This window comes from Dipodomys spectabilis, unplaced genomic scaffold, assembly GCF_019054845.1.
Source record: "Dipodomys spectabilis isolate Male_0828 unplaced genomic scaffold, ASM1905484v1 ptg000321l, whole genome shotgun sequence".
In the NCBI taxonomy this organism is placed as follows: domain Eukaryota; kingdom Metazoa; phylum Chordata; class Mammalia; order Rodentia; family Heteromyidae; genus Dipodomys; species Dipodomys spectabilis.
In genome coordinates, this window is record NW_024870998.1 from 865,077 (window position 1) to 889,713 (window position 24,637).

General features: G+C 62.6%; 2 protein-coding genes across 2 annotated transcripts in view; both read right to left on the bottom strand.

Annotated features, from left to right (window-relative positions):
• Positions 1 to 2,636: 2,636 nt before the first annotated feature.
• Positions 2,637 to 4,997, bottom strand: Prlh (prolactin releasing hormone). Its single transcript, XM_042702338.1, has 3 exons — positions 4,956 to 4,997; positions 3,240 to 3,397; positions 2,637 to 2,817 (listed from the first exon to the last, which is right to left on the bottom strand). The coding sequence occupies exons 2-3, from the start codon at positions 3,337 to 3,339 to the stop codon at positions 2,654 to 2,656; spliced, it is 264 nt and encodes an 87-aa protein (XP_042558272.1). The 5' UTR covers positions 3,340 to 3,397; positions 4,956 to 4,997; the 3' UTR covers positions 2,637 to 2,653.
• A 7,167-nt stretch (positions 4,998 to 12,164) lies between these two features.
• Mlph (melanophilin) overlaps positions 12,165 to 24,637 on the bottom strand; it is a 30,226-nt gene continuing 17,753 nt past the window's right edge. Inside the window, exons 8-15 of the mRNA XM_042702361.1 lie at positions 22,355 to 22,441; positions 19,079 to 19,255; positions 18,497 to 18,649; positions 16,614 to 16,706; positions 15,416 to 15,490; positions 14,222 to 14,273; positions 13,727 to 13,818; positions 12,165 to 12,191 (exon numbers count right to left, since the gene is read on the bottom strand). Coding sequence (XP_042558295.1) covers positions 12,165 to 12,191; positions 13,727 to 13,818; positions 14,222 to 14,273; positions 15,416 to 15,490; positions 16,614 to 16,706; positions 18,497 to 18,649; positions 19,079 to 19,255; positions 22,355 to 22,441 — 756 coding nt within the window. The remainder of the gene's footprint in view (positions 12,192 to 13,726; positions 13,819 to 14,221; positions 14,274 to 15,415; positions 15,491 to 16,613; positions 16,707 to 18,496; positions 18,650 to 19,078; positions 19,256 to 22,354; positions 22,442 to 24,637) is intronic.

Here is a 24,637-nt window from a genome sequence, read left to right on the forward strand (position 1 = left end):
GTGGTCTTGCCTGCATTCCAGGGTCACTGGTGGTAAGGTCACCCGGAGGTGCTCCGAGGGGCAGGGTGGCTGGTGGGCTGGGACATGTTTTTGGATGATGACGCGTCATCCCTCATGGGTGTTCACGGGGAGCCGAGGCCCCATCCTGGGAGGTAATCGGATGTAGCCATTGTTGAGGGCTGATGTTGGTTTTCATCCTTGCCTCTGGGACCATGAAAAGCAGACACGTGCTTCAATAATAAGACATGGTTACTGGACATGATGAACAGATACGGCTGTCATCCCAACCCTGGGGAGGCTGAGGCAGGAGGTTTGAGAGTTTGAGGCCAGCCTGGCCTTCACAGTCAGCCTTGTTGGGGTGGGGGTGGGAGGATTTTGATCACCAACTGAGGCCTGACTATGTCAGCTGTGCAGATCACAGAGGACAGAGGCAAATGTCCCACCTGGCTGTAGCTTCCCCCGGACAGGGGGCCTGGCCAGCTGGGTGCTCAGTCCTGTCTGCTCTGCCTGGAGAGTACCATGCAGTGCCTGGCCTTGGCCTTGGCCCAGGGGGAGTCCTGGGGTGGGGAGTGGACACAGCAGGCCGCTGGCTGGGACGCTGCCCGGGTGAGCGAGGACCACTGAGTCCTGACAGAGCTCTCTGCTCCTCCAGAGACCCCCCCCCATTATGCAGCTCCCTCCCCCATCCAGCAGTGACGTCTGGATTCTCAGCATCCAACGCAGCCTCAGTGTATTCTAAGGGCCCTGCTGGCATGGTCACCCCAGTTGAAAGGAGCCACCGGGGTCCCCTGGGCGCCAGGTGGACCTGGACTTTCCTGATGAGGTCCTGATGTTCCCCTGGGGTAATGCAGCCTGTGATCTCACTGGATGGAGGCAGACCTGACGTGGCAGGCTCTTTCTCGCCATGATCTGCAGGAACAGCTAAAGGAGGAAGAGTCACGGCCTCCCAGAGGGCTCTTGGCCTCATTCTCCCTGGGGACGATCGCAGTGACCTCTCACCATGTACTGGGCTGGCACTGCAGTTCTGGCAAGTAGAGTTGTCACGTGACCATCTCCTTGCAGGTGACCTAGGTGAGCTGTATGTCCTGGCCTGCCAGACTGTGTCCTCTCCTCTCCTGCCACCTAAATGGAGGCTCCCAGCAGGGCTGGCAGGCAGGCAGGACCACCTTAGATGTCATGATTGCCAGTGGCCACTAGATGGCGGTCTAGCACAGCCTAAGCCTTAAACCGTCTAGTGCTCTTCCTGGGTCCTGGGTCTGGGTCCTGGGTCTGAGTCCTGAGAACTCCTTCCCTCCGCTGAGAACCGTCCACTGAGGGAAGTGGGGGGATACATGGGAGGCTTCGCACGCCTGCCTCTGTGTGTGTGTGTGTGTGTGTGTGTGTGTGTGTGTGTGTGCGCGCGTGCCTACATGTGCGCACACCACCCCTGGAGCTTTGAACTGGGGGCCTTGGCTTTTGCACTAAGGCTGACATACTATCACTCGAGCCACAGCTCCGCTTGTAGTTTTGGTGGTCAGTTGAAGGTAAGAATGCCCTGGACGTTCCTGCCTGGGCTAGCTGCGCACTTTGATGCTTCGATCTCAGCTTCCTGAGTAGCTAGAATGACAGTCGTGAGCGCTGCTGGCCTGCTCATGGGGAGGGAGTTTGTAGGGTACCCGTTGGCTTTGTTCCGGGGGAAGACGGTCTGTGATTTCCCAAATGTGGGGTGCGGGAGCAGACCGCGAGCCAAGGCGCCGCGTCTGTGGGATGGGCTCCCCAGGCTGGCGCGTGGTCCTGGCATAGACTCCAGAGCTGGAGAGGCCCGACCACCCACCATGGCCTAGGCCACCGCCTGGGAAGCTGCCGCAGGCCTCCTTAAACTGGACTGACGCCTGGGGACCGCTCCTGAGCTGTTGAGCTGTGAGTGAGCCTCGGGAGCCCTCTGCCATCTGTCTGTGCCCCATCGGGAGCTCTCTGCTGGCCTGTGCCCCAGCCTCCTCCATCAGATGCTCTCTGCCGTCCCAGCCTGTGCCCAGCCTCTTCCATCCACTCCCTTGTCCCTGCTCTCCTCAGACTCATTAGCTGTCAGCCCCTGGAAGCTGACCACACACTTTGCCACCTTTTCCTTCTGGGCTGGGGGCTGGGAGGCTGGGAGGCTTGGAGGCCAGGGCTGGGGGCTCACACCGGTTGAGTGACTCCCCCATTGTCCAGCAGTTCCTCCCCAGTTGGGACAGACATCCGGGTGGTGGTGGCTCCCCGGGTGGGTGCCCCTCACCACACGTGCGTCCATATCCACAGGACTCATGACGGAGCGTGAAAACCCAGGGGAACCGTGGACTTGGGTGACGGAAACGTCAGCTCGTGCGGCTCATCACCGTGACGGCTGGGTCCTGGGGTGGGTGGGGACCGTGGGCTGTGGGTGACCAAGTGCAGGCCCGGTGCCCCACTCAGGGCTGGGGCCACGGGCAGCTCATAGAGCCTCTGCATCCCAAAGTGGATGCTGTGCTCCGGGTTTCCTACAGGGTTGAGGTCCCGAGGTGAAGTCACCGTCCAGTTGGTTGCCACGTGCACAGATGGGGATGAGCAAGGCCAGAATTTTTATTAGCACTGGAGGGAGAGGACTGGGGAGGAGAGGGTGGGCAGAGGGGTGGGCCAGAGCGGTGGAGCCGGGCGATCATCCATGCTGGAGGGACTTAGCGTCCCCCTCCAAGGGCAGGCAGACCAGCTGGCACCGCAGGCCCAGCCTGGGGACATCCGGCAGGGCTGCTCTCCTCCGGCCGAAGCGGCCCACCGGCCTGATCCTGCGGCCCACATACCAGGCAGGATCGATGTCCGGGGCTGGAAGAGAAAGGCGCAGAGTCCTCGCGTGGACCGCCTCTCCCTGGCTGTCACCTGTCCTGAAGGTGGCTCCTACGCAGCATCCGGACCCACAAGGGGCCCCTCAGCCCCCAGTCCGCGTCAGTCCCACCCAGGCCTCCGGAGGGCTCCCAGTGGGCCTGAGCAGGCTGTTTCCGGGCAGTGGTGAGGCTTAGCAGGCAGAACTCTGGATGTGCACCAGGATCGACCTCCCCTTTTCTGTCCCTCATTCCCCAGGTTCTGAGAGACCAGGCCAGGCTGGGCAGGGGTCTGGGGGAGGGGGAAGGGCTGGTGCCACACTGGCAGAGGTCAGCTCTGAGAGCCGGGCCCTGGCTTAGGAGGGGGGCAGGCTCCATCTGGAGCCGAGGGTGGGGTGAGGCGGACACCAGCCTCTGTGTACTCACTCCGGGTCTCCATGGAGTGCTGGTGAGCCCGGCTTGCGGCCCCCAGCAGGACAAGGCCCAGCAGCAACAGGCACAGGAGCCAGGCCCTCGGAGCCGCCATGCTCCCGGGTCTGGGACTGGGACTCCTGGAGGAGGAGCAGGTGCCGGGAGGACACAGCCTGGGGACAGACCAGCAGCAGCAAGTCACGCACGAGCAAGAGTGCGCGCACAGAGCGAGAGAGCTCAGGGGTGTGCGTGCAATGTGCGCACACGTGTGCAAGTGTTAGGTGTGTGCACGTGTGTACCAGTGCCTGTGGGGCCGGCACAAGTGGGTGTGCATCTAGGTGTACCTGGGCGCCCTGTGTGTGCATGTGTGCGCCTGAGAGTGTGGGACCAAATGCAGGTGGCAGTGCTAGAATGCCTGCTGTCTGTCTGTCCAGCTGTGTTAGGACCCAGGCCGTAGGAGGCAAAGCCAACACGTCTATGGGAGCCACAGGTGTGTGTGTGTGTGTGTGTGTGTGTGTGCACACGCGCACGTGCACACCTGCATGCACACCAGTGGACTCTCTAGCCTCAGACATGCAGGTGGAGTGGCGGGGGGGGGGGGGTGGGGAGCACAGCTGGGCCCAGTGTGGGGTTGGGACCCTGGGGGCACACTTCCTGCCCCGTCTGGGCCCCGGAGTCCTGGCGCTGAGGGCTGGCCTCCACCCTGCCCGCTTGGAGGACGTCAGCCCACAGACAGCCCGGCCTCCAGGCCCTGGGCACCTGCTGCCCCCACGCTGCGTGAGCTTGAGGTGACCTCACAGAGGACGGGGGAGGGGCTGCAGGGGAGAAATGCGCTCCTCTTCCTGGGCAGAAGCGCTGGCCCGCCTGCGCCTGCTGGCCGCGCGCCCATCCGGGAGGCCTGGCCACACCCGCGGGGACCCCTCCTCCCGCCCCCACGCCTGGCCGTTCAGGACCAAGAGCCGGGTCTGCTTCCGGCAAGGTCCTCCGCCCACTCCACGCTCCAGGCTCTTCTGAGCCCTGGAGAGAGAACTGTCTCTCACCCCCTACTTTGGGGGCAAATAGAGGGGCCATTGTGCAGAGTAATAAAGACACCCATCCCCTCCAGTGCTGGCAGTTGACTAGTCAGGAGGCGGAGAGCTGGACGATCTTGGTTCAAGCCCAGCCTGGGCAGAAAAGTTTGCTGGACTCTATCAGTAAACAGATCTGGAGGTGTGGTTTAGGAGGTAGAGAACCAGCCAAGCAAGCAAGCTGAATAAGGACAAGGCCGACTTCAAACCCCAGTACCGGGCTGTTCCTTTAACAGACAACAGGACACATATCCACAAGGTTGGTTCTTTGCTGGCCTGCCTGGGTCAGACACAGACTAAGTGAAGAACATTCTAGAATGAGAGCAATGCTGGCTTCCCGGGGGCACAGGAGACTGTGGTCTGCCCGGTGGGGTTTCCTGGCTATGACTGGAGGGGAGCTGGGCGGCTGCAGCTCCTGTGGACAGCATTTGAACATCAGGGGTCCCAGGGGGGCAAGGGGACCTGGACCCTGGGCCTGCGGGGCTGTCCTGGTGACCCCAGTGACTCTCAGCACCAGGCCAATGCCTGAGCAAGCAGGCTGCCCTCAGCCTGGGCCAGGCAGACGGTTGGCCGCCCGCCCGCCCGCCCTCCTTGCCGGTCACTCACCCACCGATCGGCCTCCAGCGCGCCAGGGCTGCCTGGGCCCCGGCAGGAGTCTGCTCACCTTTTATAACCCGAAACGGGGCGTGGGGACGCCCCCAGACGCCCCCAGACGCCACCTGCGCTCACTGGGCGGCACTGAAGAGGCTTTGGTCTTTTTTTTCTTTCCTTTACTTTTTTCCCCCTTAAATAAAAGCCCTCATCATCAGAGATGTGATTTGTTCCTTCCTGATTTCGTAATTTCATTTGAGCCAAGTGGTTTTAAAACACATTACTCTCTCTGCGCTCGCCTTGGGCAGATGCCATGGCCAAGTGACCGCGTCCTCTGGGCTTGGAGTGCCCTCCCCCCGCTGCCCTCCCCCCCCCGCAACCTCCTGCTCACACAACCCCCTGCCCCACACCCCACCCCGCTCCGCTGCACCCCTGCCTTCTCTACCACCTCACGCAGGCGAGCGGTGGCAGGTGGCACCATGCCCACACCGCTCCCTGCCCCTGGCCTCTCTCTGTCCCTCTCCTCCACCCACAGAGCTTTCCTGGGCTGTACACACTCTGTTTCCATCCTCATTCTCAACTAAAAATGGCTTGCAAGGTATTTTCAGAGGCTTTGTAATTAATGTTGGAACCCATAAACGTTTATTATTAGCTGAGTAGCACTGGCTCACACCTGACACTCTAGCTACTCAGGAGGCTGAGATCTGAGGATCGCGGTTCAAATTAAGCAGGAATGTCTTGAGACTCTTATCTCCAAGGAACCATCAAAAAGCCAGAACTAGAGCTGTGGCTCAAGTGGTAGGGCACCAGCTTTGAGTGGAAAAGCTAAGGGACAGCACCCAGGCTCTGAGTTCAAGCCCCAGTGTTAACACACACACACACACACACACACACACACAAATACATGAACACAAGTGCACACGCACACACACATTTTTTAAATTATAAAACGAAAGGTTTACTTTTAGCATAACCAACCAATTTATTTCATAATGAAAGAACTTGCATTCAGTGGGGAGCAGGCGGCTACCATGAGCAGAGGCTGCGCTGTGCACCTGACGCCCTGCCAGTCTCTGCGTGGCCGCAGCTGGCCATGCCTGTCTGGGCTGGTTCCTCCAGCCGGAGGCACAGCTGCACGCATGCGCTGCTGTAAATAACTGCGGTGTCCGCCATTTCACGTGGGCCTGGGAGCCCTGGCCACTCACGCGGGGGCAAAGGCAGATTATAGGCAGCACCACCGAGTACGCTGGTGTCACTTCTTAGTGGGCGGAGGCCGGGCCGGCTGTGTGCCCCGGGTCTGCACTGGGTCGCCTTGGTGCCCCGTGTGACCTCCAGATTTCTTCAGAAGAGCTTCCACCTTCAGAGACTGGTCTACTCCTTGCCTACCTCTGGCCGGCCTTCCCCACCCCCCAGGTCTGGGGTGGGACAGAGAGAAGGTTGGGGTCCATCCAGGCTGCAGGCTAGTGTCCCTGAGCTTTCCACTCAAGGCTTTTCCTCTCTACCACCGGAGCCACAGCGCCACGTCTGGCTTTTTGGCGGTTCATTGGAGAGAAGAGTCTCACGGCCTTTCCTGCATGCACTGGCTTTGAACTGTGATCCTCAGGTCTCAGCCTCCTGAGTAGCTGGGATTACAGGCGTGAGCCCCCGGTGTCTGTGAACATTCCCCAGTACCTGGTCCCCTCTGACTCTGGGGAGGGGAGACCCAGGGGCAAAAACGCCTTCCGTTTCCGGCCCGTTTGTTGTGTTTTTCTTCATCCATGAAGGGGTTTCAGTGCTTCTCATCAAGCAGTCATTTTTCCTATCAGGACAAATCTAGGCTCCCCAGAGACAAGGTTCAGACACACCGTGTTTCAAGTGTGCCCTCACACTGCCGTTTTGGGGAGAGTCTGTGTGTTTACTCCCCGTCCTCCCGCCTCCCGCAGTCTGCTTGGTTGTGAAGGTTTCATTGACCTTGAACAAGAGCAGGTCTGTCTCCCACGCCTCGATCTCCAAGAGCTGTGCAGGCAAGATGGGGAGCAGGGCGCAGGCCGGGGAGCAGCTCGCCTGGGAGGAGGCTCAAGGAGAGCCATGGTGGACGGGCGAGCCCACGAAGGAGCCAGGGAAGAACTGGGGACGGGGCTGCGGAGGGGCCTGGCCTGTCGCCCGGGGTCTGGGGCTGTGCGTGGCGGCTGCCGGCGGGGAGCCGACACAGACAGGGGGACACGGGAGGCCGTGGGAGGTGCCTGCTGAAGGCCCCGAGGGGAAGGGCGCTGCGGGGCCGTGTCCCCTGTGTCCCAGGGCTGCGGCCTCGGATTCCCTGGGTCCCGTGGGGAAAGCCCACCACGGGGCTGGACGGAGCTGGAGGAGCCCTTGCTCCTCATGGGAGGGAGCCCCAGGCTGGGGAGGACGCCCAGCCAGCCTCAGACGGGCCGGGGACCCCGTGCTTGGAGTGTGCAGCGGGTTTTGCAGTCTTGAGCACAGCCTTTACCCCGGCCCACGACGGGCCCGGCGCTCGCAGGGCCAGGCGGCTCTCGGACGTGGGTCAGGTGTAGCCCAGCCCGCGTCCACAGGAGCCCCCCACTGCAGTTGATCCGCACACGAGGACATGTGCACACTTCACCGGCAAGGCGTCACACCGGCCGAGGGCGGCCCCGTCCAGCGGAGGCGCTCTGCGGGAAGAGGGCGGACATGCAGACCCACAGTGCCCGCCCACGGCCGGCCGGCGGGGCGGGGTGAGCAGCGGCTGCGGGGCCGGCCGAGGCCGTGAGCTGAGCGGAGGCCGTGAGCGGAGGCTGTGAGCGGAGGCCATGAGCAGAGGCCGTGAGCGGAGGCCATGAGCGGAGGCCGTGAGCGGAGGCCGTGAGCGGAGGCCGTGAGCGGAGGCCGTGAGCGGAGGCCGTGAGCGGAGGCTGTGAGTGGAGGCCGTGAGCGGAGGCGTGAGTGGAGGGAGCTGTGCCGGGATTCCGGCCGAGATCTTGGATGTCTCACCTCCCAATGCCGGGGGACTACGCGTGGCTGGCGTCCCAGCTGACAGAGGCGCCGGCACGGGTGGAGTAACTTATGACAGCCCCCCCCCCCCAAATGGCAGTTCTGGTCCGACCTTCCGAGGACCAGAACCTTCCACCCAGCCAGTGCCACAACTCCAAGAGTTAAAGGGACACAAATCCAGTTTCTAGAAAAATCCCTCCTTTCAGGAACAATCACCACCCCCAGGACTTCCCCAGTGGAAGTCCAAGGTCCTGGGACCCTCACACTAGCTGCCCACTCCCCGAGTCCACCTGCCCGCCGACCCCGAGCCTGCCCTCCACCCCCCCAGCCTGCCCTCCACCCCCCCAGCCTGCCCTCCACCCCTCCCAGCCTGCCCTCCACCCCCTCCCCCAGCCTGCCCTCCACCCCCCCAGCCTGCCCTCCACCCCCCCCAGCCTGCCCTCCACCCCGCCAGCCTGCCCTCCACCCCCCCCCAGCCTGCCCTCCACCCCCCCAGCCTGCCCTCCACCCCCCCAGCCTGCTCTCCACCCCCCCCCCAGCCTGCCCTCCACCCCGCCAGCCTGCCCTCCACCCCCCCCAGCCTGCCCTCCACCTCCCCAGCCTGCCCTCCACCCCCCCAGCCTGCCCTCCACCCCCCCACCCCAGCCTGCCCTCCACCCCCCCAGCCTGCCCTCCACCCCCCCAGCCTGCCCTCCACCCCCCCCAGCCTGCCCGCCACCCCCCAGCCTGCCCTCCACCCCCCCAGCCTGCCCTCCACCCCCCAGCCTGCCCTCCACCCCCCAGCCTGCCCTCCACCCCCCCAGCCTGCCCTCCACCGCCCCCCCCAGCCTGCCCTCCACTTCCCCAGCCTGCCCTCCACCCCTCCCAGCCTGCCCTCCACCCCTTCCCCCAGCCTGCCCTCCACCCCCCCCCAGCCTGCCCTCCACCCCTCCAGCCTGCCCTCCACCCCCCCCCAGCCTGCCCGCCGCCCCCCCAGCCTGCCCGCCACCCCCCAGCCTGCCCGCCACCCCCCCCCAGCCTGCCCTCCACCCCCCCAGCCTGCCCTCCACCCCCCCCAGCCTGCCCTCCACCCCTCCCAGCCTGCTCTCCACCCCCCCCAGCCTGCCCTCCACCCCCCCAGCCTGCTCTCCACCCCCCCAGCCTGTCCTCCACCCCCCCCAGCCTGCCCGCCGCCTCCCAGCCTGCCCGCCGCCCCCCAGCCTGCCCTCCACCCCCCAGCCTGCCCGCCGCCCCCCAGCCTGCCCTCCACCCCCCCCCAGCCTGCCCTCCACCCCCCCCAGCCTGCCCGCCGCCCCCCAGCCTGCCCGCCGCCCCCCAGCCTGCCCTCCACCCCCCCCAGCCTGCCCTCCATCGCCCCCCCCAGCCTGCCCTCCACCTCCCCAGCCTGCCCTCCACCCCCCCCCAGCCTGCCCTCCACCCCCCCCCAGCCTGCCCTCCACCCCCCCAGCCTGCCCTCCACCCCCCCCCAGCCTGCCCTCCACCCCTCCCAGCCTGCTCTCCACCCCCCCCAGCCTGCCCTCCACCCCCCCAGCCTGCTCTCCACCCCCCAGCCTGCCCTCCACCCCCCCCAGCCTGCCCGCCGCCCCCCAGCCTGCCCGCCGCCCCCCAGCCTGCCCTCCACCCCCCAGCCTGCCCGCCGCCCCCCAGCCTGCCCTCCACCCCCCCCCAGCCTGCCCTCCACCCCCCCCAGCCTGCCCGCCGCCCCCCAGCCTGCCCGCCGCCCCCCAGCCTGCCCTCCACTCCCCCAGCCTGCCCTCCACCGCCCCCCCCAGCCTGCCCTCCACTTCCCCAGCCTGCCCTCCACCCCCCCCAGCCTGCCCTCCACCCCCCCCCAGCCTGCCCTCCACCCCCCAGCCTGCCCTCCACCCCCCCAGCCTGCCCTCCACCCCCCCCCCAGCCTGCCCTCCACCCCCCAGCCTGCCCTCCACCGCCCAGCCTGCCCTCCACCCCCCCCAGCCTGCCCTCCACCCCCCCAGCCTGCCCTCCACCCCCCCCAGCCTGCCCTCCACCCCCCCCAGCCTGCCCTCCACCCCCCCCCCCCAGCCTGCCCGCCGCCCCCCAGCCTGCCCGCCGCCGCCTCTGGCCTCCGGGAGGGAGCGGCTTTCCCCTGGCATTGCGGCAGTGAGCCTGCCCTTGCTGGGTCTCTGTCCTGTCCACCCTTGAATTCTTTCTCTGAGGGGACCAAGTCCTCTGGCGTGGCCTGGCTGCTGCTCCACTCCCAGGCCGTGGGTCTTTGCTGGCAGAGCCTGAGTGAAATGCATCTCCTTTAGCTTGGGCCCAGAAGAAATGAGATGCTCGGGGCTGGGGCCTGCGTGTTTATTAAGCCCAGCCTGGACGCCTGTAAGGGTGCGAGGGTGCGGTACAATGCGGCGGGAAGAGGCGGTGCTGGGGGGGTCACGGGGTGCTGGGGGGTCACGGGGTGCTGGGGGGGTCACGGGGTGCTGGGGGGGTCACGGGGTGCAGGGGGGTCACGGGGTGCTGGGGGGTCACGGGGTGCTGGGGGGGTCACGGGGTGCAGGGGGGTCACGGGGTGCTGGGGGGGTCACGGGGTGCTGGGGGGGTCACGGGGTGCAGGGGGGGTCACGGGGTGCAGGGGGGGTCACGGGGTGCTGGGGGGTCACGGGGTGCAGGCAGGCTGTGCGGGACTGCGCCCCATCAGCAACACTGCTCCCATGTTTTCAGGGGCAGTTGTGTAGACAAGGAAGTCTCTGTGCTGTGAGTGGCACTGCCAGGAGGTGGAGGAGGTTTGTGGTGGAGGAGGTTGGAGGTGGAGGAGGTTAGAGGTGGAGGAGGTTGGAGGTGGAGGAGGTTGGAGGTGGAGGAGGTTGGAGGTGGAGGAGGTTGGAGGTGGAGGAGGTTGGAGGTGGAGGAGGTTGGAGGTGGAGGAGGTTGGAGGTGGAGGAGGTTGGAGGTGGAGGAGGTTGGAGGTGGAGGAGGTTGGAGGTGGAGGAGGTTGGAGGTGGAGGAGGTTGGAGGTGGAGGAGGTTGGAGGTGGAGGAGGTTGGAGGTGGAGGAGGTTGGAGGTGGAGGAGGTTGGAGGTGGAGGAGGTTTGGAGGTGGAGGAGGTTGGAGGTGGAGGAGGTTTGTGGTAGAGGAAGTTGGAGGTGGAGGAGGTTGGAGGTGGAGGAGGTTGGAGGTGGAGGAGGTTGGAGGTGGAGGAGGTTTGTGGTGGAGGAAGTTGGAGGTGGAGGAGGTTTGTGGTGGAGGAGGTTTGGAGGTGGAGGAGGTTTGGAGGTGGAGGTTTGTGGTGGAGGAGGTTTGTGGTGGAGGAAGTTGGAGGTGGAGGAGGTTTTGAGTATGAGGTTTGGAGGTGGAGGAGGTTGGAGGTGGAGGAGGTTAGAGGTGGAGGAGGTTGGAGGTGGAGGAGGTTTGGAGGTGGAGGAGGTTTGTGGTGGAGGAGGTTTGTGGTGGAGGAGGTTTGGAGGTGGAGGAGGTTTGGAGGTGGAGGAGATTTGTGGTAGAGGAAGTTGGAGGTGGAGGAGGTTTGTGGTGGAGGAGGTTTGTGGTGGAGGAGGTTTGGAGGAGGAGGTTTGTGGTGGAAGAGGTTTGTGGTGGAGGAGGTTTTGAGTATGAGGTTTGGAGGTGGAGGAGGTTGGAGGTGGAGGAGGTTAGAGGTGGAGGAGGTTTGAGGTGGAGGAGGTTTGGAGGTGGAGGAGGTTTGTGGTGGAGGAGGTTGGAGGTGGAGGAGGTTGGAGGTGGAGGAGGTTGGAGGTGGAGGAGGTTGGAGGTGGAGGAGGTTTGTGGTGGAGGAGGTTGGAGGTGGAGGAGGTTGGAGGTGGAGGAGGTTGGAGGTGGAGGAGGTTTGAGGTGGAGGAGGTTTGGAGGAGGAGGTTTGGGAGGTGGCGGGCGTGTGGGAAGTGGTGGTTTCAGGAGAAGTGGGCCTTTGGGGGCAGGTGCACGTTGGCGAGGTGGACGCTGTACTGTCACGGCCCGTGGACCGTGGGGACTGAGAGCCGTGGGTGAGGCGTGGGGGTCAGTGGTCACTGGCTGCGTGGCTAGTGTCCGCTCTCACCTGCCTGCCCTCCACCCCATCAGGCTGTTCACGGGCTGGAGCCTTCACTGAACAGGAGGTCCCAGGGGAAAGGGCTGCCGTGTGCAGCATTGTCCTGTGTCCCCAGGCCGGAGGCTGGCAGGTGGCCCTGGCTTCCCCGGTGGCCTTGTGGAGCGGCCGAGGGTCTGCGAGCGGTCACATGATCTCCCCCGTGATCGTGGTGAGCAGCAGGCAGCCCGGAGGCCACACGGCCCAGTGGCCCGTGGAGGGGCGGCGTGGGACATGCGGACGCTGTCATCAGCCCTGCTCCCCTGCACCTCGCCCTCAGGGCTGCTGGGCCATCACAGGTTTCTGTGGAACACAAACACACAGATGTGTGAGTGTGCCACACAGGAACAGAATCACAGGCACATGTGCACACCAAAAACATACGAACAGGAGTTCACACAGATGCGCACACACACACAAGGGTGGACGCATGGTGTACACACAGACTTGCACACAGACACACACATGAGCACTTATATATTACAGATGTGGGTGTACACACAGACAGGAACATGTGCCATGTACATGCACATACAGCTATGCATGTATGGACACATCTGTGACACACAGATACACGCATGACCTTGCATACAGACACAGCAGCACACAGACATATGTCTGTGCAGGTGTGGAGATGGCACACACAGGCCAACACAATGCACATGTGTGCACACAGACACACACCAGCACATATATGGTCACACACATGCGCACACACAAAACATGTGCAGTGTGCAGATGGAGCACACTGGCCAACAGGTATACACGCGGGTACACAAACACATCCTATGCACACAGGAACACATGATGCACCCCCACTCGGACACAGGCATCAGATGCTGGCTGCTGCCTCTCTCCAGGCATTGGCCCGTCCCTTGGGAGTCTTGACTCACACTCGTCTGCCTCTGTCTCCCCAGCTATGAGGTTGGGTCAGACACAGGCTGGACTCTGTGCGGACAGAATCAGAAATCTCTCACACCCAAAGCTCTCCCTGGAGGAGGGTGTGGAGCTCGCTGGAAAGCCTGTGGAGTTTCATGTCCCCATAGACAGGCACGCACCCCCTTGCCGCTGTCCTTGTCGAGCATGGCATGCTCGGGCCCTGGGGACACAGGGAATCACTGGCTGCGGTAACTCTCCCTTCCCCATGTTCCCTATGACCATCCGGGGCTTTCTGCACGAACAAAGGTCACAGCACCAGGACAGCCTTATTCTGACGGTCATGCATCAGAAGCTATGGCTCAAGTGGTAGAGCTTCAGCCTGCAGTGCAGAGGCTAAGGGATAGCGCCCAGGCCCGGAGTTCAAGCCCTAATACTGACACCAAAAGGAAGGAAAGAAGGAAAAAGGGAAGGAAGGAAAGACGGAAGGAAGAGAGGAAGGAAAAGAGGAAGGAAAGAAAGGAGGGAAGAAAAGAAGGGAGGAAGGAAGGAGGGAGGGAGGGAAGGAATGGAAGGAGGGAGGAAGGAAGAAATGGAAGGAGGGAGGAAGGGAGGGAAGAAGGGAGGAAGGAAGGAGGGAAGGAGGGAAGGAGGGAAGGAAGAAGGAAGGAAGGAGGAAAGGAAGGAGGGAGGGAAAGAGGGACGGAGGGAAGGAGGGAAAGAGGGAAGAAGGAAGGAAGGAATGGAAGAAGGGAGGAAGGGAAGAAGATAGGAGGGAGGGAGGGAAGGAAAGAAAGAGAGGAAGGACCTTTGAGTGATGGGTGGCACACACCTGTAATCGCAGCCGAGAGAGGCTCAGGCAGGAGGGCTCTGAGTTCCAGGTCAGCCAGGGCTACCTGTTAGAATCCTGTCACAACCAACCAACCCACCAATCAAACGAGCAGCAAGAGAGAAGGCGTTACCGCGAAGACGTGTCTGGCCTCCTTCCTCCCGTTGGGGTTCCTTTGGGTCAGGGAGCCTCGGGACAGGGACTTCCGATCAAAAGAGCTGTTGCCTTTGCCGGGTGGGAAGAGGACAGAGGTGTTTTACCATCACACCACCCTCCTTGGGGGCTCGGCGCGGTGGCCATGGGCGGCACCCCGCCCCCACCCCGTTGGGGAGTTTCGTTTCTGTGCCCAGCTCACTGCTGCCCGCGGCCGCAGGCCTCCTTCCACTCCTGCGGGCAGTGCTGCCCCCTGGCCACACCGGGCCGCAGGGCGGGAACTGTGCCAGCATGGCTGACGCCCAAATCCAGCCAGAACCCCGGGGTAGCGGCACTGCCCTTGTGGGCTTCCCGCCACCCAGAATGCCTCGTGCGGGGTGCGGTGGCCACAGGGGCCCGGGTGCCCTTCAGAGCCAGGACCCGGATGGAAGATGCAGGGCTCTCCTGCCCCCCCCTCCCCCCAGCTGTCTCTCACCTGGGTTTTTAGGGCCAGGCTTCCTGGGAAGGAGGCGGGGCGGGGCTGCCCCCTGCAGGAAGAGAGCATCGCAGGTGTCACTAAGCTCACAACAGCCAACCGAGCTGCAGCGGCTCCCTGGTCCCCAGGCTCCGGTTAGCCAGGCCGATGGCACCACCCGAACCCTGAGCGGTACGTGCTGCTCGCGTGTTGGGCTGCTCCGTGTTGGGGAGATGCCGGCTTTGGGCAGTGTGCAGAAAGAGCACAAGTTTCCAGCCCCACGGGTCTGGGCTTGTGCTTCTCCCTTATGACACCTTCTGTCCTTACCACCAGCTTACTGTCCCCTGTGAATCTGCCTCTGTCCAATGGCTGCATGGGAGGTGGTGGGAGGTGGTGGGAGGTGGTGGGAGGTGGTGGGAGGTGGTGGGAGTGGTGGGAGGTGATAGTCCCCTGCTCCCCCCCCCCCCCCCCCGTCCTGGTGTCTGCTCTGCCCCGGCCCTGTCCGGTCTCGCTCAGCACCGCGGGCTCCTCAGGGTGGGGCTTCCCTCGACTGGGGGGGCACCTGGACAAGCGGAGCTGGGTGGGCAGTGCCCAGGTCTCGGCCACCGGGGCTCTGTCGGGCAGTGTGGCTCCCGCAGCCCTTGCCCTGGTGTGTGTGTGTGCGCTGCTGGGCCTGTGCTGTGCCACGTGGGCACGGGCCATGGGCCGGCCCGGGACAGAGGCATGTCCCCCCAACAAACCCGGAGGACAAGCCAGGCTGCTTCCCCCCATGCCCCCATCTGTGAGTGTTCTGCAGGGTGCCCGTGTCCCGGGCCGGGCTCCTGCCCACGGCCAGCTCCTGCGTCTCTCGGACGGAGGACAGTGGAGAAGCCGGGCTGCTCAGGGAGCAGGAAGGCCCAGGGGCTGATCGGTGCCGAGGAGGGACAAATGCCCCAGCTGGACCATGCCCGGTGCCACGTCGGCTGTTCCCCGAGGTCCCGTGCAAGTTTGCGGGGTGTCTGGGCTTGCTCCCTTCCCTTCTGGGCCCCGTTTCCCTTCATCCACTAGGTTCTTGGGGAAACACAGACCCTTGTGTCTGCACCTCCCAGAAAGCCGTCCACGGGGTCACCGAGTACTTAGAGAGCAGGCCTCAGCCCCCAACATGGGGACCCCCGCCCATGCGTGCCGGGCTGGTTGACCTTTGACTCTGTGTGGAGGGAGCAGTGTCACACACACCTGGACCTCGTCCGCAGGGTCATTCTGAGCCAGTGGACTCTTGCCAAGTTTCCCAGCGACTCGAGGAAGAAAGATCTAGAAGCCAAGGAAGAAATGCATGTTGTGACGGCCACGTTGACTATAGCAAGCTGTGGGCACGAGTCGGGCTTGCCTGGAGGACAGAGGATGGACATTTTCTTGGTCAAGATTGCAAGGTGAGCAGAGCCGTCACCCGGCTCCAAACACACTGATGCAGGGCTTGGGGCCGGGCCCCGGGCTTGGGAAGTAACTTGCAATTCCAGATGAACAATGAGGATTTGGTAGTAGAAGCAGGCTGTAATGGTCACAGGGAAGAAACTGAAGAGAGGGTATCACAGGAGCCGGACATGCTGGACGCTCCCTGACCCTCTCTGGAGGTCCTCAAGATCCCCTCATTCTTCTACCACCTCTCTTCCTCAGCCTGTTTCTGGTGGAAGCGTCCTGATAACTTGGGCAGGTGCCAGCTTCGATCCCTACCAGGCGGGCAGGGCCTGTGCCTTTCTGTCTCTCTCCTACCCTCAGTGGCTTCTCTTGTGAGTTTTAGATTCAGGAGTTCAGACTGGCCTTGAACTCTCGGTTCTCTTCTCTCAACCTCCCAAGCGTAGGATTATAAACCCGAACCACCAGGCCTGGCAAAAGTAACATCTATCTTAAAATGTGTTGAGTCTCCTAACTTTAAATCATTTTCCCCATTCAGGCTGCTTCTTTTGGCTTTTCAAACATGTTTTAAATTCTGCAGGCAGCCGGGAGCCGGCGGCCCTCACCTGTCAACCTAGCTATGCAGGAGGCTGAGGGGGAAAGACCGTGGCTCCACGTCAGCCTGGGCAGGGAACTTTGACAAGACTCTGACCTCCAATGAATGTCCCAAAAGCCAGAGGAGAGATGTGGCTCAGGTGGTAGAGCACCAGCCTTGAGTGATATAGTTAAGGCACAATGACAGGCCCTGAGTTTAAGTTGGAATCCTGGCATGAAAAAAAATCCAGGCAGAGGCTGGGGTTTCTCCATTGGAACCCATCCATATCATCTCTACACAGGAAACAAGGAAGCCTCAGCACGGACACAGCTCACGGAGGGTCCATCGGAAGCAGAGGGCAGCTGCAGGGCAGCGGGAAGCCGCCCGGCCTCCGCAGCACCTGGCGAGGCCCCGGGAGACCTCAGCCGCAGCTGGGCCTCCACTCACCGGGAGGCTGGATTTCCTCCGGGGCTTTCCTGAGGGCTTCACCGTGAGCCCCGCAGCCCTCAGAGCTGCGATCCGGGACTCGATGTCTGAAACCTGCAGAGACAGACAGACAGTCAGTCAGGCAGTGAGACAGATGCCAGGGCTCAATGTCCCAAACCTGGAGAGATGCAGACAGACAGACAGACAGATTGAGTCAGACAGTTAGATGCCAGGGCTTGATGTCCAAACCTGGAGAGATTAAGACAGATGGACAATCAGACTGAATCAGACAGACAGACAGTCAGAATGGCAGTGTTGGATAGATGCCAGAGCTTGATGTCCCAAACCTGGAGAGATGCAGACAGTCTGTCAGACAGACAGACAGGTGCCAGGACTCAATGTCTGAAACCTGGAGAGACACAGACAGACAGATAGATGCCAAGACTTGATGTCCCAAACCTGGAGAGACACAGGCAGACAGACAGACAGACAGATGCCAGTCAGTGACAGGTTGGAAGGAGCAGCCCCACCCCTGGTTGGCTGGTGCAGCAGAGTTTGCATGGGGCTCCCGTGAAGGTGATGTCCCCCAACCCCTTGTGGGGTTCTGTGTGCTTTCTGGGAAGTCTGGATCCCACAGGGTGCTGGGGAAAGACAGCCTCTCCTCCTATAGAGGACAGGAGAAGCTTCTAGAAACATCACCCTACCACGTTTCTTTTTTGTGGTAATCAGGATAGAACCCAGGGCCTCACACACCCCAAGCCTGTCTTCTATGCTCTCTACCACTGAGCCACAGCGCCAGTCCCTCCCCTGACTGTTCTCTGAGCCCCCAGAGTTCTCTAGCAATTACCTTCCTCTGGGACCTGCCTCTTTCATTCCTTGCGTGTTTCAGGATTTCACTGCTGATCTTTGAACACACCAAGCCTCACCCTATCCCAGGACGTTTGCATATGCTATTCTGTCCGCCTGTGTTCTTGTTCCCCTCAATTTTCTGTGTGGGTGTTCCTCCCGTCTCCTCTGCTCATTCACCCTGCAGGCTGTGGGGTTCCCCCTACTCATTGCCTTCGTAGCCCTCTTGAATGCTGGTGCCTGCTTGTTGTCTGGGTCTTGCTCCTAAGAATGGAAGCATCGTGGAGCAGCTGGCCTGGGTGCTCGCCGGCATCCTTGGGCCCTCACGGCCATGCTGGGACGGGGAGTCAGCCTCTCACGGCCATGCTGGAACGGGGGTCACCTCCCTGGCCATGCTGGAATGGGGAGTCAGCCTCTCACAGCCGTGCTGGAACGGGGAATCAGCCTCTCACAGCCATGCTGGAACGGGGAGTCAGCCTCTCACAGCCATGCTGGGACAGGGGGTCAGCCTCTCATGGCCATGCTGGGACGGGGGTCACCTCCCTGGCCATGCTGGGACAGGGGGGGGTCACCTCCCTGGCCATGCTGGGACGGGGGGTCAGCCTCTCACGGCCATGCTGGGATGGGGGGGGTCACCTCCCTGGCTGTGCCGTGCTTCACTGGGCACAGGCGGGCACCCGCTGGGGCCGGTGCGGGCGGCCTGCAGCTGGGGCACTGTCCGCTCTCCGCAGCGCAGTGAGGAGAACAGCGCAGGCCCAGTCACCCTGTGCCACTCGGGCCTGGGCTTGGTCCAGGCCTGTGTCCAGCATGGAGCAGCAGGGCCGAACTAACATCTCAGCCACCCCCAGCTCCTGGTCACCGGATGGACAGCATCCAGAACGTTCTCTCACCTGCCCTTCTCAAGAACAGGGCAGGGGGGAGGATGGGCCCCGTGGGGAACCCCAAGCCCATGCTCTGTCCCCCTGGCCTCTGGGGGGTGCTATCAGCACTGCCCAGCCCCATGGCTGGCGCTGGCCCCCTTGGGGAACCCGTACCCCCACCCCAGGCCTCGGAGCTACCTCGCTCTCGGCCTGCTCGACTTGGGACGCCGTCTTGGCCACTCTGTCCTCCAGCTCAGACAGCTCCTCGTCCGTGGTCCTGCTGGGCGGGACGGCGTCCCAAGGGGCCTGGGGGCTTCTCCGCAGGTCTGGGAGACCTGACGCTGGCCACACCTGAGGGTGGACGCTGGTCACCGCGCAGCCGGCGCAGGGCCTGCCGGTCTCTGAGCCCCAAGTGCCCTTCCTTGATCCTCCCTCCCTCTCCCTCCCTCCCTCTCCTCTCCTCTCTCTCCCTCCCTTCTTTCTTTTATCCTTTCTGCAGTACTGGGGTTTGAACTGAGGGCCTGTATTTTTTCTTTTTTCTTCTTTGCTGCTTAGGATCGAGATAGGCTCTGTGAACCTTCCTGCCCAGGCTGGCCTTGAACTACAGTCCATCCATTCTCAGCTGCTCATGGTCAAGCACGGCCTGAGTCCTGAGAGCCTGGCTGCAGTCCACTCTTAGCGGCCGACCTCCGGGCAGCCGGCCATTGGCCTTGCATAGGGCTGCCCGGCTGCTCACGCAGGACCGTCCATCACGCCCGGCCTCTGGGCCTGATCACTCACCTCCGGGGCTGCGCCCGGCAGGACGCCAGCTGGACCAGCCTCCGCCTCCCGGCCTTCCTCTTCCTCCTCCTCCGTGGAGTTCCCCTGGTCACTGATGTTGGAGGTCAGCTCCTCCAGCCTCCTTCTCAGGGCCTCCTCCTCCATGTCGGCCTCTGAGTGTGCTCCGGTGGCCAGATGCTAAGCAGAGCAGACGATGCTGAGGGGTGGCCATGGGGGGATGGGGGGATGGGGGGACGGGAGGATGGGGGGACGGGAGGACGGGAGGACGGGGGGACGGGAGGATGGGGGGACGGGGGGATGGGAGGACGGGGGGACGGGGGGGACGGGGGGACGGGGGGGACGGGGGGACGGGGGACGGCAGCCGCCCCACGCTCTGCTCTGGGCCCGCTGGAGCACCGTCCCGCCTCCTCTCCACGTGAGCCCGAGGACGTGGCCTTTCACCAAGGGCTCCGCACCTCCGCTCTAGGACACACAACCACCCCGGCCACACGACACTGAACGCGTCCCCTCCTGAGGCGGCTCTGACAGGATCCCTGCGTCACCTCTGCCCGTCTTCCCCACAGCCATTCCTGCAGGCTTGGCCTTCCGAAGGCGCCAGGGCCTGTCTGTCTGCCACCATCTCCACAGCTCTGCCCGGGGCCTGTCTGTCTGTCTGCCACCATCTCCACAGCTCTGCCCGGGGTCTGTCTGTCTGTCTGCCACCATCTCCACAGCTCTGCCCAGGGCCTGTCTGTCTGCAACCATCTCCACAGCTCTGCCTGGCTCACCTGCCCCCTGCTGCAGCCCGGCCAGCACAGTGGCCTCCCAACTGCCCGCCTCACTTCTGTCCCTGCACCCACAGCCTTCCCACCATCACCCCCTCCCCCACCCCATGTCACCCTCCCAGAGAAGCGCAGGTCCAGAACCCCCACCGCCCCTGCTGTGTGCGCAAACTCAGCCCCGACTTCCTGCGCCAATGCCACCCAGAGGCCAGGGCTTTGGGGTCCGTTGGGATCAGAGGCTGTTGTGAGGGTTGGTGAGCTCCCAAAGTGGAAGAAGGGCTGGGGTGCTGGTACACAGGAGGCTGAGGCTGGGAGGTCTCGAGTTCAAGGCCCTCCTGAGCTACATGGTATTAGGATTTCTAAAGGAGGAGGAGGAAGAGGATGGGGAGAGGAAGAGGAGGAGGAGGAAGAGGGGAAGAGGAGGAGGAGGAGACCAAGAGGAGGAAGAGGATGGGGAGAGGAGGAGGAGGGGAGGAGGAGGAGGGGAGGGGAGGAGGGGGAGGATGGGGAGAGGAGGAGGAGGGGAGGGGGAGGAGGAGGCAGTGTGCGCGGGTGAGTTTGCTCTTCCTGGCTGTGGATGTTCTGCTGTGTTCCGGCACAGCCCGCGGCCCTCGCCATGCTGGCCCGGACTCTCTGGTCTTCAGAACGGCAGGGAGCAATTCCTTTATTTTATTATTATTCTTTTTGTTGGTCGTGGGGCCTGAACTCTGGGCCTGGGCGCTGTCCCTCAGCTCTTCAGCTCAAGGCTAGCACGCTACCACTTGAGCCACAGCACTACTTCTGGCTTTTTCTGTTTCTGTGGTGCTGAGGAATCGAACCCAGGACCTTCATGCATGCAAGGCAAGCACTCTACCACTGAGCCACCTTCTCAGCCCCAGCAATTCCTTTAATTTTCTCCCTTTCAGTTATTTTGCCGCTGCAGCGGAAGACAGAGGTAGCATGCTCTGCCCACGCCGGCCTCACCCCCGCGCCCCCCACCCCCCCAGCCCCTGGCTTCCTTCCCTGGTCTGGGACCCATGGCCCCAGGCTGCTCTGGCTGGGTGGCCGCCCTGCTCTCCGCTGATGCCCACGCTCAGCCCCTCCCTGCTGATTCCCTTCTGCCTTCCTCCACTTGCTGACCTCCCTTCTGGTCATTGGGCATATTTCCTGCCTCCTCCAACTAGAGCAGAAAGACTGTAAGACATGAAGCAGGTGCTGCCGCCAGTTTGTTTTTGTGTGTGGTAGTACTGGGGTTTCGAACCCAGGACCTTGTGCTTGCTCTTCTGCGCTCTACCACTTGAGCCTGCCCCCACCTCCTCCTTCCACTTTTGTTCTCTGCCACCTCCCTGCACCAGGAAGCAGGGCCGGGCACACAGCTGAACCCGTCTGGCTCTTTTGGGGTTCTATAGACCCACATGGCCACTTAATAATATAACCATGGAGCCGGGCGCTGGTGGCTCACACCTGTAATCCTAGCTACTCAGGAGGCTGAGATCTGGGGATGAGTTTAAAGCCAGCCCAGGCAGAAAAACCCATGAGAATCTTATCTCCAGTAAACTACTCAGAGGAAGCTGGATGTGGCACGGTGGCTCAAGTGGTATAGGATTAGTCTGGAGCAAAAGAAGCTCAGGGATGGTGCCTAGGCCTCGAGTTCAAGCCCTGGGACTGGCACACACAGAGAATACAGCCTTGAAGACGGAGAGCACTTCACCCACCATCCTCAGCTGGTCCCACACAGCCGGTGGCTGGGTCTGGCCGGCGCCTCCTCCTCACCCCTCCCTTGGGGGCCTGGCACCCACATTGCTCGGGAGAGCTGAGCGGAGGAAGTTACTCACGGCCCCTGCCCCGCTCACGCACCGGCATTGGATCAATTTCCTCTCTGAATGAACCTATTAGCTATTAGGTCAGCATGCCCACACCTGGGCCTCTCAGCGGGACACGAGGAGGCTGATTAGATTGGGCTGATGGGGGGAGTACCCGGCATTGTCTGGGGTCTCTTTTATGGGAGTCCTCTTTCCTGGTAAGGCTCAGAAATGGGAATCCTTCAGAGCCTGTGGTGCCAGCCTGCAATGCCAGCCTCCAGAACCACAGTGGAGCAAAGCTCAGCTCTTTGTAAACTGCTAGGTCACCAGGGGACAGTTCAAGCAGCACAGTTGGGCCATGAGCTGTCTACCCAGCACGTGGTACCTGAAGACCCCGCCCATGAGATGCCCGGAGACCCCGCCCAGGAGGCGCGGTGGGGGGGGGGGCCCTTCCCAGCTGTGGCCAGGCCCCACACTGTGGATTCCACCAGGCTCCTCCCAGCTCTGATTTCTCATTCCCTTTCTGGTTCCTTCCTGCCTGAAGTCCTCGGGGCTCTGGCTATGGGGTGGCCCTGGCTTGGACGGGAGGAAGGGGCTCACGTGGGGGGTGGGGGAGGACCACTCTGGCTCTCTGAGCTCTGTGCAGAGTCCAGGTCCCGGGCTGGGGAACCTCTGGTCGCGGCTTCCACGGCCAGAGCTGCAGCCCCGCGCTCTCTGCCAGCCGGGGGAGTTACCTGGGCTGCGGGAGGCGGGACGGCCGTGCTCTCCAGGTGTGTGAGCAGCTGTTCCACGGCGGACACGCGCTTGCTCAGCTCAGAGATCTGCAGCAGAGACAGAGGAACGGTGGTCGCCGGCCGGGACACGGCGTCCACCTCCGAGGCCCGTCCCACCCGGCCACCGCCTGCCTCGCAGCTGCGGCTCGCCGTGAAACCTCTCCTCCTTTCTTTTTTCTTTCCTTTCAAAAAATTTTGGCAGTGCTGGGGCTTGAACTCAGGGCCTACACTTTCACCTGGCTTTTTAAACTCAAGGCTGGAACTCTATCCCTTGAACCACAGCTCCACTTCTGGCTTTTTGCTGGTTCTTTGGAGATAAGCGTCTCCAAGATGGTCCTGCTCAGGCTGGTTTTGAACCTCCATCCTCAGATCTCAGCCTCGTGAGTAGCTAGGATGTCAGGTGTGAGCCGTGGATGCCTGCCTGACATATCTGACATATCCCTGACGTATCTGACCTCACCAAGCAGAACCTGGGAACGGAACAAAGGCAGAAGGCGACGGTCGGGGGGGAGGAGACAGCGGTGAGCCGAGAGGTCCAGCCACATGGAGTGGCCAGGTTCTAGAGGTGGTGACCTGATCATCGTGCGGGGCAGCCATGGTCACTGCGAGTCTGATCTGCACAGCCAGGCCTGAATTAAGCCGGTGACTAAGCCAGGGTGCTGAGCTAGTGAGCGCGGGGGTCAGGTGACCTCAGCGGCCAGAGCCTCTCACCCTGAGTCACCAGACCCCCGGCCCTGCCAGCCTCTCAACTCCCGGGCGGAGATGGAAAAATCAATGCCTCTTAGCGTGCTTTCTCCCGCCAGGCGCATCTTTCCCTGAATTATTGAATTTTCATCTCGCCGGGCCCTCAGAGAGGGAAATGACGCCGAGGAGCGCCAGACACTGCGCAGCTGGGAGGGTAATTAGTTCCATCTCCACGGTGCTGGGTGAGAGGAGGTGTATACGCTGGAAATGTCCAGCCCAGCGTGGCGGTCCTGGGCCGGCCTTGAGCGGCAGCCGGGGTGCGGGCCACATGGCTCTGGTCATTTAGGGGTGATCAATACCCGGGAATGCTCGGCGGGGGCCTCTGGGCCCGGCAGACGGGGCGCACACAGGGACCTGGGGCAGGAGGGGAGCGTCCCCTCCCCCGTCAGTGCCCACTGAAATGCCACATTCAGCCAGAGGCCAGGGAGGACAGTCCCGCAGGAGAGGCTGGTGTGTGGGGGTCTCATCTGGGTCTAGAAGGAGGCGGGGAGCTGGGGCTGGAGGTGGAGGAGGCTGTGTAAGGTCCAGGGGTGGAAGGCACTGGCAAGCTGGCTCAGTGGGCCTCCGTCTGGCCCTGCCACGAGGCCCTGGCCGTGGGAACAGGGACACCAGGCCAGCCCAGACACGGGCCACAGTGCCACCCTGGCTTCTGTCTGGTGTCTATCAAGTCAATCAAATCCACAGAGTGGCTTCTTGGGGCCTCTGCAAAGGAAAACCCAAGCAGCTTCATTCTCTCTGGGACACGCCAGGAGATGTGGACATGCCTTTAATCCTAGCCATCAGGGGGAAGAGAGTTCCAGACCAGCCCTGGGTTACAGCAAGACCCTGTCTTATGAAACCAAGGGTTGGGTTGTCACTTGGTGGTAGAGCATTTGCCTAATGTGTGCGAGGCCTTGGCTTCCAGCCTGGGAAGAAAATAAGCGAGAGGGGCTTCTCCCTGTCCCCTGCTTCTCACTTCTTTCAGAATTTTCTTCTCTTGCCCAGTGCTGGTGGCTCACATCTGTCATCCTACCTCCTCAGGAGGCTGAGATCTGAGGTTCATGGTTCGAAGCCAGCCTGGGCAGGTAAGTCCATGAGTCTCATCTCCAATTACCTAGCAAGAAGTCAAAAGTGGAGCTGTGGCTCAAGCCTCTCGGGCAGAAAAGTCTAGTGAAAATGAAAAGCCCGAGGGCCGGGGTGGGGGGGTGGGGGTTGTGAGGGGGAGGAGAAGAGGACGGGTCATGAGCACCTAGCTTGCAGTCTGGATGTAACAAGACTGGCATTTGCAGTTCACAAATGGAATACAGACCTGGTGTGGCTGTTCACGGGCCGTTCTAATCTGAGGATGATGAGGCCAGCCAGCGCTGCGGGGTTGGCCTGGCCTAGCTGGCTTGTGGCCGGGGAGGGCCAGAGGGAGGGCCTGGGCTGCTCCTCTCCCACCTCCAGTTCCAGCTTGTGGAAGCGGCCCTTACACCATGGCCTGCACTGTCCTTGGTACGACCAGAGCCCTGGCCCTGGCCC